Source organism: Nycticebus coucang, chromosome 17 (genome assembly GCF_027406575.1).
Source record: "Nycticebus coucang isolate mNycCou1 chromosome 17, mNycCou1.pri, whole genome shotgun sequence".
Classification (NCBI taxonomy): domain Eukaryota; kingdom Metazoa; phylum Chordata; class Mammalia; order Primates; family Lorisidae; genus Nycticebus; species Nycticebus coucang.
The window spans coordinates 25,846,759-25,862,254 of NC_069796.1; the positions used below are offsets into that span (position 1 = coordinate 25,846,759).

Genomic DNA, 15,496 nt, shown 5'->3' on the forward strand with positions numbered 1-15,496 from the left:
CAAAATTCTGTTGTTTTCAGCTAACGAGTTGAGGTAACTTGTTACAGCAGCCTTGGGAAACCAACACAGCCCAGGTCCAATCCATCAGTAAATTATTACAGGGTCAATCGCAAAACACATCCAGCCTATGCACCACCTCCACTCTCCTTAGCAACACAAAGCCACCGTCATCTCTTTACTGGCCATCCCTTCTCAGTGCTTGCACGCCCTGCAGCACACAGCAATCAGAGCGTGGCTTTAAATTGAAGTCAAATCCTGTCCCTTCTTTGCTCAAAACCCTCTCTGAGCTTCCCATTTCTCTCAGAATGTAACCCAAAGGCTTTATAGGCTGGATAGATCCGGCCCCTGCTCTCTTTCTGTCCTTACTCCTTATCATGCTCACAATCCGGGCTTCCTCGCTTTTCTTGGCACACGTGTGCCAAGCTTACTCCCCCCTGAAGTCTTTGCATGTTCTTTCTTCGGTTCAGGTAACCACAGGCCGACTTCTTTAAAGATCTCTGTTCATGTCCCACCTTTTCAGAGAAGACTTGCCTGTTCATTCTACTTGAAGTGACCTGCTCCAATTATTGTCTATAAATCACTCTCTTAACTTTTCCTTACAGTGCTTACTTTTTATTTTCCTGCTCACAGCCTCTCTCTCCTGTTAGAAAGAAAGCTGTCAAAAGTGTCAAGACAAGGGCGGCGCCTGTGGCTCAAAGGAGTAGGGCGCCAACCCCATATACTGGAGGTGGTGGGTTCAAACCTGGCCCCAGCCAAAAATTGCAAAAAAAAAAAGTGTCAAGACCTTGTCTGGCTCATTTGTGTCTGTGTTTACAGTGCCCATGCTCAATACACTGCAGTCACTAATAAACGTCTGCTGAATGAATAAACCAATATAACTTGTAGCTATTAAGGGTGTTGCTCAGAAAGGATGAAGATGGTATCTATTTTCAGCACCGCCCCAAACAAACTTTCTGGAGAATAACCAGGTTGGCCACCTACACACATTCCCAATAAATAGGATAAGAGTCGCCACCTGAGAAAACAACCCATTGTAGTTGCAAAGTGAGATCTGAAATCAAGATATTGTTAAAGAGTTGTTAACTTTCATCTTGGCGCCCCTACCTCAGTGGTTAGGGTGCCAGTCACGTGCACCAGGGCTGGAGGGTTTGAACCCCACAGGGCCTGCTAAACAAACAAAAATAGCCAGTGTTGTGGTGGGTGCCATAGTTCCAGCTACTTGGGAGGCTGAGGCAAGAGAATGGCTTGAGTTCAAGAGTTTGAGGTTGCTGTGAGTTGTGATGTCACAGCACTCTACTGAGGGTGACATAGTCAAGACTCCGTCTCAAAAAAAAAGTTATTAACTTTCAGTAACATCTCTTATAATGTTTACAACAAGTTCAAGAAATTTTTAATGTTCAAGAAATATGAATAGGAAGGAAGGAAATTTGAGAACAAAAACAATTTTTTATGCATTTAATACTGAGCAATTTAAAAGGGGTTTATGTACCCTATTTAATTTGACTGTTTACTTGCCTGAGTCCTTAGTAGTAGTGAGTACTATTATTCCCATTTTACAGATGGAAATAGGGAGACTTTTGGAGACTAATAATCTGCACGGAGTATGCCGCACAGCTGGCATTAGGGTAGTCCCAGACCCAAACTAGGACCTCTGATTCCAAATTCCTTATTTTCCTCCATTGCACTTATTTAATTCGTTGACTTATTCGTTGTACATTACTGAACATCAAATGTTTATAGTACTTCTTTAGGTGCAGTAGATTAGGATTAAAAAATTGATAACCTGTCTACAGTTTTTCAATAAAAAATGTGTAATGCATGCACTTGGGGGGAAAAAATCAGAGTAATCGCTACCCTTCTCTCCCCATCCCCTGTCCCCCAATTCCTCTCTCCTGATGCAACGCAGTGTTCCGTGGAAATCTTTGAAAATATACCGGATAAGTGTCCTGCATCTGGAGCGAGGAGGTCTTTGCTGGAGTTGGGGACTGGACTAGATGACCTTGGCTGACTCATCTCCATCCCGTGGGCGGCTGAAGCGCATGATTAAGCGCGCTATACCTACTAACAACGGCCACTCTCGCGTGTAACCACTGCGGTGTGAAAAGGAGGCCAGCCCTAACGGAGAATGCTTCCGGAGGAGAGGGACAGAGCCAAGTCCAGGCGGACCAGAGGATCCTCGGACCAAAGTACTCGGGGCTGGGTTCCCAGCGAGTGGGCGGGGCCATACGGGGGCGGGGCGGGGCCATACGGGGGCGGGGCGGGGCGGGGCGGGGCGGCGCGCGGCCGACGTGGCAGCCGCTGGGGCATGCGCCGCTGGTGGCCATCTTGGAGGCGGGGTATCACGGAGGTGAGCTCTTTACTACATCTTCCTTGTCTCCTCCGAGCCAACCGTAGTTCTAAGCCCCGACCTCCCCCACTTTTCACCTACAGCGCCGGCCTCTCCGGGTACCGCAGGTGAGCGTCCGCCTGGCAGCGACGCGGGTGCATGAGAGCGGTCGCAGGGCATGCCGGCGCCAAAGCCGGACCCCGAGGGCGCAGTCTGGGAGGTGGGCGGGCCAGCCGGGGCCGCGGGGTGCAGGGCTGGTTCCCGAGTCCCCTAGTCGCACGGTCCGGGCGCGGGGCTGTGGGTGCGCGAGGCGTACAGCAGACAGGGGTGTGCATCTTAAGACCAACAGTCCCCACAGTGTATTGCAAGGTGGGTGCGGTCCGGTGGGCTCATCCCGGCACTTGCCCTGGTCCAGCGACCGAGGCTGGGAACCCCCGGCTACCTAGCCCCACACTTCCAATTCGCTGGCCCAGGGAGGGAGACTGGTGGCGAAGGCCTGCGGACCGTAGCCCGGCCCAGTCTGGCCTGAAGACGTGGCATAGCTGGGGGAAGGCTTTGGAGGCCCCGGAGACTCGAGAGTCACCAAAACCAAACCGGACGGTCTGGGGGAGAGCTGATTTTCCCTAGGTCCTCTCGTTGGTACTCAGCGCCGCTCCAGAGGGCTTTTGCACTCTCTTGTCTCTTTGTTCTGTCTCTCACCTGCTTCAGGCAAATTTGCCGGATAGCTCCTTTCGTGGGTTGGCAGAATTTATATCCAATGGAGTTGTTGTCATTTAGAGTAGTTATTTTGAGGGACAACATGTATATTTATGCGATCATGACACATTTTGGCATTTTAGTCTTTCGCCTGTGTAGCCACTATTTAATTTAGTGAACATTTATGGAATTTTATTTTGGGATCGGAGCTGAGAATGCAGAAACAAAACTCAGCCTAGGCTCTAGGGAGTGCTCACCGTCTAATAGTAGACACAGTCGCGTGGCACCAGTACTTGACTCATAGTAATGACTTTTAATGCTTTAAAGTTTACCACAACTGCACTATTCCATTTCTTTTCATACGTCCTTATAAGTAGCCATCCACTTAAAAAAAAAAAAAAAAAGAAAAAAACAGAGAAAAACCAAAGTACAAGCAAATTAGATTAGAAAAGCAGGGCTTGGCCAGAGGCTAAATTCTTAATTTTCCCAGTCATTTCCATCACTTTTTTAAAAACATGTTGATACATTAATACTACTTTTTATGCTGCAGTTTTAAGTCCTAAAACCATTACAAACTGATGCTACAATGATATTTTATAATAGTTTTTTTAGTAAAAGATTTTATGTTTATGCACACACAATTTACCCCAATATTGTCATTACCCCGGTTCTCAAATAATAAAGCTTTTAAAAATGGAGAGAAATTGACCTGATCATTCATTTCCTGTTATGGCTTTGTATTCATTGTACAAAGTTATGGCAAAGTCATATGTCATTATTATGGCAAAGTTCCTTTGCCAACCCATTTGTTAATGTTAGACATTCTCTTCATGATTTTTATTAGCCATTTTAAGGATAAGAGAGTGGTAAGAAGTAGAATGACTCAAAAAAAAAGGTGAGAAAAGAGGTGGCTTTGGTGGGGAGTGATGGGATCCTTGGAGGGGCATTTCTGTTCTCTACCTTTGATGTATAGGTACTGAATCAAAGGATTTAGCCTCCTGGGAGCCTGTCCTCTACTTAGTGCTGTAGATCTTTCCTCTACATCCACAGCCAAACTTATTGGAAGTTTTATGCATATTAATCTCACCTAGTTTTCAGTTCAATTCAAACTTCTATCCCCACTTCTTCCACAGAACCTGCTCTTACTGAGTTCATTTCTGGTTTGGCAAATCCATTGAACTTTGCAAATTGTATCTTATTTGGTTTCTCTGCAGCATTTAAAGCAGTTGCCTATTTTTACCTGAAGCTCTCTTTGGCTTTTGGACACCACAGGGTCCTAGTTTCTTAATATCTTTCTGCTCACCACTCATCCTCTGTAAGCTTGTCTTCTACCTGATTAAAGCAAGGGTTAAGACATGCTCTCTTTCCTCTTGGTATTCTCTTCTTAGAGAATCTCATCTCAGAACATGACTTTAGAGCAACGGTTCTCAACCTGTGGGTCGCAACCCCCTTTTAACAATGAAAATACATTGCCGCATTAGGAAGGTTGAGAACCACTGAAGACTACCAGTACACTGATGACATCCACATGTTTGTGGTTTCTAAGCTCCAGAGTAAGTCAGCGTCTCCACTTAGGTGTTTCAAAGAGCTTAAAGTTAGTATGTGAAAGACTAAACACTTTATGATCTGCTCCATATACCCCCCAAAAGACGTCAAACAAACACCCTGACTTCTAGCAGTGCTCTCTCTTAGTACATGGCACTGCCATCCTAACTGTACAAGTCATGCCTCTTCCTTTCCCCACCTCCATGTCCAGTTTTACTATCTACACATTTCTTGAATTGGTCTACTTTATATCTACTCCAATTATCTTAATCGGGGTCAGAGTTTGTCAGCTTTGGCACCATTAACTAACATTTGGGATCAGTTAATTCTTGTGTGTAGAGTGTGTGTTGAAGGGCTCTAAGTGGTAGCCCAAGCCTTTGCCTACTAGATGCCAGTAGTACCCTGTTAGTATGACATCCAAAAATATCTCCATAAACATTGTCAGGTGACCCCTGGGGGCCATAAGCAGCCTATCTTCCTTACATGAATCACTGGGTTAGGTTGTGACCACCTTCGTTTTGAACTGCTAGATCGTCCTTGATTTTCACTCTGCATCTGCTCTGTCTAATGGCCCAGTCAGCATACTTTGGTCAAAGAATCTTTTCAAAATAAAAATTGCTAAGAAACTAGAATCAGGCTAAATGATCTCTGGGTAGATGGATAAGCTATGCTACTTCTATATAATGGAATAGTATTCAGCAATAAAAAATCCAACTATTGCTACATGAAACAACTTGGATAACTCTCAAGAGCTTTATGCTAAATAAAAAAAACCAATTTGGGGCAGCGCCTGTGGCTCAGTCGGTAAGGCGCCAGCCCCATATACCGAGGGTGGCAGGTTCAAGCCCGACTCCGGCTGAACTGCAACCAAAAAAAAAAAAAAAAAAAAAAACAGCCGGGCGTTGTGGTGGGCGCCTGTAGTCCCAGCTACTCGGGAGGCTGAGGCAAGAGAATCGCTTAAGCCCAGGAGTTGGAGGTTGCTGTGAGCTGTGTGAGGCCACGGCACTCTACCGAGGGCCATAAAGTGAGACTCTGTCTCTACAAAAAAAAAAAAAAAAAAAAAAAAAAAAAAAACTAATTTGAAAGGGTTACTGGTATGTGAGTCTATGTATCATTTGTGGAATGAGAAAATGATAGAGAACAGATCAGTGGTTGCCGTGGCTTATGGCTAGTGAGAGGGTGACAAAGGAGTAGCCTGAGGGAGTTTCTTTGGAGTGATGATATTAGTTCTGTATCTTAATCATGGTGGTGGTTATCCAAGTCTGTGCATATGATAAAACTTACGGAATTACACGCACAAGGGAATGAAGAAGCAGGTGAAATTTAAGGTTTGTAGTTAATGGTATTATACCAATGTCAATTTCATGGGTTTGATCATCTTCCTGTGGTTATGTAGATGCTGTTACTGAGAAAAACTGGATTTGAGGTACTTAAGAATTCTACTATTTTTGCGTCTTCTTGTGAAGCTAAAATTCCTTCAGAAAAGTTAAATGAAATACAAATATGCGGCTTTCTGCTTGAATACCCTACAATGATATTCTGTTCTTAAAAAACTCATCAATTTCTTGGGTTTGATCATCTTACTGTGGTTATGTAGATGCTGTTACTGAGAAAAACTGGATTTGAGGTACTTAAGAACTCTACTATTTTTGCGTCTTCTTGTGAAGCTAAAATTTCTTCAGAAAAGTTAAATAAAATACAAATATGCTACTTTCTGATGAATAGCCTACAATGATATTCCGTTCTTAAAAAGCTCAGTTCCTTAACGTGGCTTGGAAGACTTTAACACCGTCCGGGCTTCTGCCGGTCTCTCCAGTTCTCATTCTCCTTTTCTGTTCCTTGTCGCCGGGATTTTCTTGAATCTGTCTTGTTTCCTCTAGCTTACAGGACCTTTATAACTGCTGCATATTCATTTTTTTTTTTCTGTTACCTGCCTCCTTTTTCCTTTTCCTTGCCTACTCAGTTCTTAACTCTGCAGAGCTCAGCATCTCTTTGTGTTCTTTGGAACTGGGTCCTGACTGGCCTCCATCCAACTCAAAATCCTATTCCTGTCAAACGGAGGGATGTTCTTACCCTCAGAGCACATAATTCAGGCTAGCATTTTCTGTATATTGGCATTATTTGATTATTTTCTGTACTGGACTATGAGTATCTGTTTGTTTTTGCTAACCATTGTATTTCCAGAGGTACCAGTATAGTGCTTGGAAGGCAGTTGACCCTCACTAAATGATTATTAAATAAGTAAAATCACTGAAACATATTTGGCATATTTAGAAGTTGGTTTTATGCTTAAGATGGACTTGAAAATTTGTAACTTTTGAGAAAGTTTTCTTTATATAATCTATTGTCGTCTGTTAGGACTCTGATGTCTAGTGACATTTTAGTGACATTTTTACTATAGTTAACGTTTTTAAAACCTAAGAGGTAATTCACCTGTTGCTGGACATGCCTCAGAATATGAACTAGGAAAATTGAGATGAATGCATTTATCAAGTTAAACACGTTAATTTCTTTAAATTTTAATAGTAATTCACAAAATTGCTGTATAAGAGAAGAGATAGGGTTTAAAAAAATACATTAAGTACAGTAGAACCTCTGTAAGTTGATCGCTCAAAGATTGTAACAGCTTGGTTAACATAAGGAACGAGGCCTACTGTACTGATATGTATGTAGACGTCCAGTCTATGAAAATTAGGTCAACTTAAGGAGGTGGTCAATACAGATTTTACTCTATTTTAATTTTAAATGTAGTAGTGATTGAAATCTAGATGTAAATATGCATTCATTAGATTAGTAGTTTACTATTTGAAATATATATATGTATATAACATAGATCATCAGTTACATGGTTAACACAAAATTCCTGATTATAAAGTATTATAAGGAAATAGATAATAGATTGTTAGGTATTGACTATTCTCATAGACTATCCTCTTAGGAATTTTGACAAATCCTCCATCTGAAGAAAGTAAGTTATATTATAAATAGTAAAGGCAAACATCTGCCTTTTGATGATTCTTTTAATTTTTCTCTATACAAGCTTTAAAAATATACTTTTGATTACTGCATAGTATTATTACATTTTTATATCTTTACAGTATACCATAATTGAAGAAAAATGATGGAAGAGAGTGGAATAGAGACAACACCACCTGGGACTCCTCCACCAAATCTCGCAGGACCGGCCGCCGCGGCTGCCATGGCCTCCACCCCCCTGCCGTTAGGTGCGTGCAGTCTGACGCCTCATGCTTCTGAGAACAGTGAAGATGCTCTTCTCCATTCTCAGAGTCAGTTGAAAAAAGAAGGCATATATTTAAACTTCTCTAATCTTTCTGAGGGTGAAGGGAAATAGCCTGTTTATTTAAATAGTAGGAATAGTCTTTTTTACATATGTTTAAAGTATGAAAACATATCCCTGTTTTGCTTTAGGTAGACTTTTGCTTTATATTTATAATGGTGATAAGCCATATTTCTATATGATGGCAAAAATATCCTAAAAAGCATATGTTAGCTGTGTCTGATGTTCTGTCTTTCTAGTGATTAACCTTTTTGAGTCTTCAGTATATCGGATTTTATGCTCAAACTGGAAGTAAAAAATGGCTTTATGTTTTTGAAAAAACCTACCAAAACAAGCCAGAGAACAAAGATGAATAATGCCACAGTTAATTTCATTTATCTGCTTCTTTTACTCAATGGGATTTGAAACAGCTCATTTGCCCTCATTTATATTTGTTGTGTTTTTAAAATAATTCTTGGGCTATGCTCTGTGAAGTTACAAATTTTATAAGAAGAAAGAAGTGAGAAATTTTGAAAACTAAACATTTGTAATTTTGTGTATTTGTTCCCTTCACTTTTTTCTAGCTGCGACCACTTCTTTTTCTTCTCCAAATGTGTCCTCTGTGGAGTCCTTGCCACCGCAGGCGTATTCGACTCCGCAGCCGTCCCTTCCTCCTGGGGGACCGTTTGCAGCTCCTGCTCCAGCTCCTTCTGTTCCACCCCTCGTGACGTCCGTAGCGCCTCCTGTTTCTCCACCAGCTGCAGCTGCCCTCAGCAATCCTCCTTTATTCCACTTGCCACCTTCAACTTCTGCCCCAAGTGCTCTTTTATCTGCGCCACCTTCCGGTCCTCCTATATCAGGATTTTCTGTCGGTTCAAATTATGACATTACAAGGGGACATGCAGGAAGAGCTCCCCAGACACCTCTGATGCCATCCTTTTCTGCACCTTCAGGAGCAGGTAATTCTCTCTTTTTTAAATACTTTGAAATGCATAGGCATAACTAATGTTTTATTTTTTTAAAAAATAATAGTTTTATTGAGATATAAAATATGTGGTCTTTCGTGACTGGCATCTTTCACTTAGATAATGCTTCAAGATTCATCCATGTTATGATGGGTTTTGGTACTCCATTCCTTTTCATGGCTGCATAATATTCGAATGATGGATATACCACAGTTCGTTTATTCATCAGTTGAAGTTGGGTTGATTCCCTTTTTTTGGCTATTGAGATCATGTTGCTATGAATGTCTGTATTCAAGTTTTTGTATGGGCATATTTTTATTTCTCTTGAGTATTTACCTATGCATGGAATTACTGACTGACAGGGTAATTCTTTGCCAAACTCTTTTCCAAAGCAGGTGTACCATTGTACCTTCTTACCAACAATATGTGGGGTTCCAGTTTCTCTGCATTAATGTTCTATTTTTAACTCATTTCTTTGATTTCCAGAGTTACCTGTTGTCATGTTTTTGACATTTTAATTATGACAATAAAGCTAGTGTAACAGTGTATGATTTTTTTTTTTTTTTTATTGTTGGGGATTCATTGAGGGTACAATAAACCAGGTTACACTGATGGCATTTGTTAGGCAAAGTCCCTCTTGCAATCGTGTAACAGTGTATGATTTTTATATGACCCAGGACTTCGTGTATGATTAGTATATGGGATATCAGAAAAAATTCCAACATTTTATCCTAACATCCATTTATAGAGAAATATCAAGGTAAAGTCTAAAAGTCTTTTAAAACATTAGATAAAAAATTACCAAACCTGACTCTTCCAGAGAATTGTCTTTTTTTTTTTTTTTTTAGCCTGGGAATTCAGAACCAGATAGAATTCAGAACCAAATAAAAGTCCATGTGTGCCAGAAGTTGCTGATTTGGGTCATTTCCTTCTCTAAGTCAGTCGTATCTTCAGTTTTGCTTCTCTGGAATGGTTGTTGCAAACCATGTATCAGAATTTCATCTTCGTTATTTACTACCCGTTTTCTAGAAGCAACATTCTTGTGATTTTTGTTATCTAACTTTGCTTATCTACCTTTATAATAAAATATATTTCATGGGACAAGTATTAATCCCTGTGTCTACATATATGTGAATTTTTTTGAATTGAAATGAAGTGTGTGGAACATGTGTAGTAATCATTTTATACTTCTGTGTGAGGGGCTTTGGTGTTCATTTATTTTTGTGGACTGAAGAGACTGGAATTGGAACTGTCTACATTGAAGTGCTGTGTAGGACAAACCTGCAACTTCCTGATATATCTTTTTTGTCCATTTTCAGTCTGTTTGGTGTAATCCTATACCAAGGGAAATAAATTTCTCCTTCAGATTGTTTTGTTTGCCTTTTATAAAGGTTTGGGTTGTTCTTTGCATTTGTAACTCAATCTTGAAATACCGGACATGTAGTTTGAGCTCCTCACTTCATATGTTGTGTTTTCTTTTTATGGGAAAATATGTAGATTAAATTATACATGTTAAAATTTTTGCCATTGACTAGGTATTTTGCCACCTCCCATTACTCAGCAAGCTGGTTTGACATCTCTGGCACAGGGGACTGGAACCACATCTGCCATTACATTCCCCGAGGAGCAGGAAGATCCTCGGATTAGTAGAGGTCCAGATGAAGCCTCCGCTGGTGGAATCTGGGGTTTTATTAAGGTAGGAAGTATTTACTTTAGGAATTCTGTTTAGTTTTCTTATTATAAAACTCACAGGTGTTTCCTAGAGAAAATTTTGAAAATACAGAATGGAATAAAAGGAAAATAAAAACCCTGTTCTGTTTCGTGAGCAGTTTTCTGTAGTGCTCTCAATCTTTTGTCGATGTGTATACGTGCATAGACTGCGTCTGTAGATGTGTCTATATTTTTTTAATAAAAATCAAATTGGGGATGTGATGTGAAGATACCTATTTTGTGTTTTGTTTGTCTTTACTTAGCATATATTATGAACATCTCCCATTCAGAAAATAGTCTTCAGAAGTGTGTTTTGGCTTTTCGTATGGCTGTATCGCCACACATGCCATGGCATTTGTTTCCTGTGTTTTATTTCACAATCTGCTGTTGACATCTTCTAATTGTAATTTTTTTTTCTTTTTCTAAACACAAGACAGTTTACTCAAATGAAAGGAAACGTGGCAAACATTTTCCCACCACAACCTTCTCAGTCAATAGCAGATGACCCCAATTACCATTCAGCTAAGAAGAAAACACACCTCTTTATCCTAATTCATAAAGATTTTTATGATTTTTAGCCCTGTGATTCTTTAATGGCAATGCAAAGATAATCAGCATCTGACAGTCTCAGACTCTGGCTTAATTATCATTTAGCCAAAAAAGAAGCCATCAAAATCAATTATCCACTACTGGATAAGTGACAGTAAATGAGATTGTTCTCACTTCTCTAGGATGTTGTTACTTAATTTTCCCAAATCACTTCTTGCAAGTGCCCTATCTTCTCCCACAAAGAGAAAAAAGTTAAATTGGTTAAGGTTATAAAAAGAAAAAAAAAACTGCCCATACTTAGAATTTGAATCCTCATAATCTGTAAAACACAGAGTACAATTTAACTGCTTCCTCAATTTAAAGCAAAATTCTATAAAATATATAACATTGTCTACATTGTAGAGACGATTTCTTCTTGTCTGAGGAAATGAGTAATTGGAAATCAGGTATTGAGTTAAAATACAGCAGTCTTTAAATGGTTTCAAAGTTTGCTTATTGAAAGATAGTCAATCACAATGCAAGCCTTCCAAATCCAAATTCATTCTTCACATAAACTTTCTTGCATCTGTTTTTGATCATTTTAGGGAAGAGGGTGAAGGTCCATTATCTATTTCTGTGCTGAAGTTTTGGTAGTTCTTCTCATCTGAAGCTTTTCTGCTGCTGCATCAGGCCCACGTTTTCATAGACTCTAGCATTATCTTCCCTCATTTCTGCACAGGTGGTGTTGGGGTACAAGGCAGGAGGGGGCTCTGATCTCCACTGGTCTGGTCCGCTAGAGAATACTTAATATTTGTATATTCGTGCCCTTTCCTCTTGCTTTTCTGCTCTTCTTCAATCCTGCACTGTAGTGTTTCAATATAATGCTGGACAGCCATATAGATAAATCGGTACTGTGCTTCTGTCTGGACCATTCCTGACCTTTGAGACCGCACCATCTGGATGGTTTTTGGAACGTCAATGTCACAGTTAACACCTTTGTCTCTGATGATGTCAATAAGGATATCAATCACAATGAAAGTCCCAGTCCAGCCAATTCCAGCACTGCAGTGCACCACGACTGGCCCTGCGTCCATGATGCTCTCCTGCTTGTGGTGGACCTGCTCCAAGAAGTCCAGCACACCTCCAGGGTCACTGGGCACTCCCTGGTCTGGCCAGGTCCGAAAGTGGTATTGCCAGACCATTCTCTTTGTATTCCCTTGCCCAGCCTTCGAAAGTTTAAGGTTTCTTAATGGATAGGGTCATGAGCGGCACTTTCTTTGACATTCCTAACGCGCATGACCCCATATTCTTTTAGGGCATATTCATCAGGCCAGTATTTGACACATTTACTCTTTCCCCTCTCCACTTCTTTTGTCGTCATGACAATCACTCGGGAATTCTCTTGGAATACCATCTGCCAAAAGTCATTCACTGTGTTTTACAGGCAGCCTTGTGTGACAATATAACTCTTTTTCGGATTGTTGCACTTGGTTTCAAATTCGGGCATGATAATATTCGCGTTGATGTAATCCGAAACAGGCTCATTGGGATCACTGTCATGTAGGACAACTCTGGTATGATCAAAGGGCAGGATGTTTTTTTTTTTTTTATTGTTAAATCGTAGCTGTGTACATTAGTGCAATCGCCTGTACCCATTCTAAGATGCACCATAGATGTGGGCCCACCCATTACCCTCCTTCCACCAAAACCTCCCCCCTCCCTTCCCCTTCCTTGGCTAAAGGGCAGGATGTTTTTATATCTATTTTTGTTTTTATTTTCTTGCCTTTGACCTTCTTTACGGCTGTAAAGAAGTTTACACTCCTGTTGTTGTAGTGTCTCAAATTCTTCCCAAAAGCCTTGTTTAACTTTATCTGTGGTCTCAGCCAATTTGCTTAGTTCTCGAACCCTGCTGTCTATTTCAGCAGCATTAATATGAGTTGTGTTGAGGGGCTGATTGAGTTGCAGTACTGTGCCCAATGTTTCTGCCATAGGATTCTTCTTGTAATGTTCCACGAGATCTGTCAAAGAATCGAACCGTTCTCCACCAACATCGCATTTCAGTTCCTGACAGCAAATCATGACATGGGTCACTTTAGATTTCCCGTCATTGCTCTCCCCTTTGTGATCACCAGTGCGCACAGAGAGAACAAAATCTCCAGGGTGGCTCTGGCTCTTTCGTACAAGAAAGCTACCATGCTTTCCTTTTTCAGTTAGTAATTTCTCTGCTGCTTTCCCAGAGAGGTGTCCATGAAACCACCTTTCAGAGGTAGGATCTGCACAATTCAGAGGATATTTGAGCTCAATAACATCTCCGTTCTTCTGTTTTAACTGCCCATGATGTTCCATGTAATACTGGACCAACTCAGCCAAGGAGGCAGACTTCTCCCCATCGTACAGGTCATAGTAATCACCAGTGTTCTGAATGTGGATGTGAGTGACAGCTCCATTTCTTCTAACAGAAAGTGTAAAGTCTCCAGGGTTACTTTTGCTAGGCCTTGCCAAAAAACTGCCATCAACTCCTCTTGTCAACAGTAGGTTTTCTGCCTCCACACCAGTGATATTTGGGTGAAACCATCTCCGTGATGTCATGTTCCTCTCGCCCTCCGACTCCGTGATGGACCCGCTCCTTGCTCAGGCTCAGCTGGGCTTGGTCACATCGGGCTGGCCCAAGGGAGGCCCGCTCGGGACTGGATGCGGGACAGAGCCAGCTGGCCGTGTACAGACCCCGCTCCAGGCCTGGGGATCCCGGAGACTGTGCAGTCACCCCCCCGGTCCTTAATTGTAATTTTTTTAAATTAATTTGTTTTAGTTGACTGAAAAGTGGGTATGTTTATTATGTACAACGTGATAGTTTGAAATATGTATACATTCTGGAATGGCTAAATTGAGCAAATTAACATACATGCATTCCTCACGTACTTAACCGTTTTTTGCCATGAGAAAACTTCAAATCCATAAGCAATTTTCTAGAGTATAATACCTCGTTATTAGCTGTCGTCACCATGTTATACAGTAGCTCTCTTGTAATTGTATTCTTATCAGTAAATCTACGATGAGCATTCGTGTGTGTAAATCTTTATGGGCATCTCATCATGACGACTCCTAATGAACACTGGAGTGAGCCTTTAAAAATTATTGATACATGTTGTTCTCTAGGGAGGTTATATCAGAATACACTATTAAAGCATTTTTTGCTTGCCAGTATGTTTATTAATTTGAAATATAATATTTTCTGATTTAATAGGAAAGTATATGTCATTTTAATATTTTTTTCCTTGACAGTGGAATGTTTTTCATGTGATTTTCAGTTATTTGTATTTTTCTTTTGTGAATCCCTTTTTATGTTCTTTGCTCGGTTTTAAAAAGGGATGATTTTCTTCTTTTAATATATTCATAACAGCTTTTAATAAGGTAAGTGTATACAATCATATGTTGTAGTTTTCTTCATTTTTAGTTTACATTTTAATTTTATTATATGCCTTCTGACACAGAAGTTCTTAAGTTTTCAGGAAGCATGTCCTTCTTTCTTTTCTTTTCTTTTCTTTTTTTTTCTGAGGAAGAGTCTCACTTTGTCATCCCAGCTAGAATGCAGTGGGATCATCCCAGCTCACTGCAACCTCAAACTCCTGCAAAAATGCAGTGGGATCCCCCCAGCTCACTGCAACCTCAAACTCCTACAAAAATGCAGTGGGACCATCACAGCTCACTGCAACCTTAAACTCCTGCTCTGGTGATTCTCCTGCTTCAGCCTCCTGTAGCTGGGACAATAGGCATGTGCCATTATGCCCAGCTAAATTTTTCTGATTTTTGTAGAGATAAGGTATCATTCTTGCTCAGGCTGGTCTCAAACTCCTGGCCTCAAGCAGTATTCTCAAGTCAGCCTTCCAGAGTGCTAGGATTCAGGAGTGAGCCATGTCACCTGGCTCAGGAATTATTTCTATCACTCTCTTTTTCTTTGTAAGTTGTTTCTATTCTAAAACAGATTTTTCCCACCACAACATATGATAAATGTTTGTGATTTTTGAGTTCTTTTACTGCTTCTTTTTTATAGGAAACAATTTAATATAGCTGATCCTTATTATAATATATGAGATAGAGGTCAAACTTCATTTTTTCCCAGGTACTTAATAGAGTGTTATAATGTCCTCTGCCTTGTGGTTTGATGTATCTCTTGTATCTTAGTTACTAAATTATGAGTTAAAGTCAGTTACTGGGCTCTTTATTCTATTCCAGTGCTTTCTGCCTGACCTTATGATAGTAGCACACTATTTTAATTATTGTAACTCCCTGTTTATTTATTATACTAATGTATATTGAAAACCTGCTCTGTGCAGTGGTGGGGGTGGGGCGCTTTCAGTGATGAGTAAGATAGAAAGGGCAGTTCGAGTCTCTGCATTCAGAAGATAGATCAGGATTTGGTAGTGTAAGTTTGCCGGTTTCTGTTTTTCA

General features: G+C 40.6%; 1 protein-coding gene and 1 pseudogene across 3 annotated transcripts in view; one reads left to right on the plus strand and one right to left on the minus strand.

Annotated features, from left to right (window-relative positions):
- The first annotated feature begins 2,164 nt into the window (after positions 1-2,164).
- Positions 2,165-15,496, plus strand: part of PRRC1 (proline rich coiled-coil 1) — a 32,058-nt gene continuing 18,726 nt past the window's right edge. The window contains exons 1-4 of one of the 3 annotated variants that reach the window (XM_053567048.1): positions 2,165-2,186; positions 7,666-7,791; positions 8,429-8,803; positions 10,345-10,505. In XM_053567048.1, the coding sequence (XP_053423023.1) occupies positions 7,686-7,791; positions 8,429-8,803; positions 10,345-10,505 (642 nt within the window). In that variant the 5' untranslated portion in view covers positions 2,165-2,186; positions 7,666-7,685. Of the gene's footprint in view, positions 2,187-2,280; positions 2,455-7,665; positions 7,792-8,428; positions 8,804-10,344; positions 10,506-15,496 lie in introns of those variants that run through there. The other 2 variants (XM_053567047.1, XM_053567046.1) reach the window with 2 other exon arrangements.
- Positions 11,160-13,646, minus strand: LOC128569006 (tyrosine-protein phosphatase non-receptor type 11-like; annotated as a pseudogene).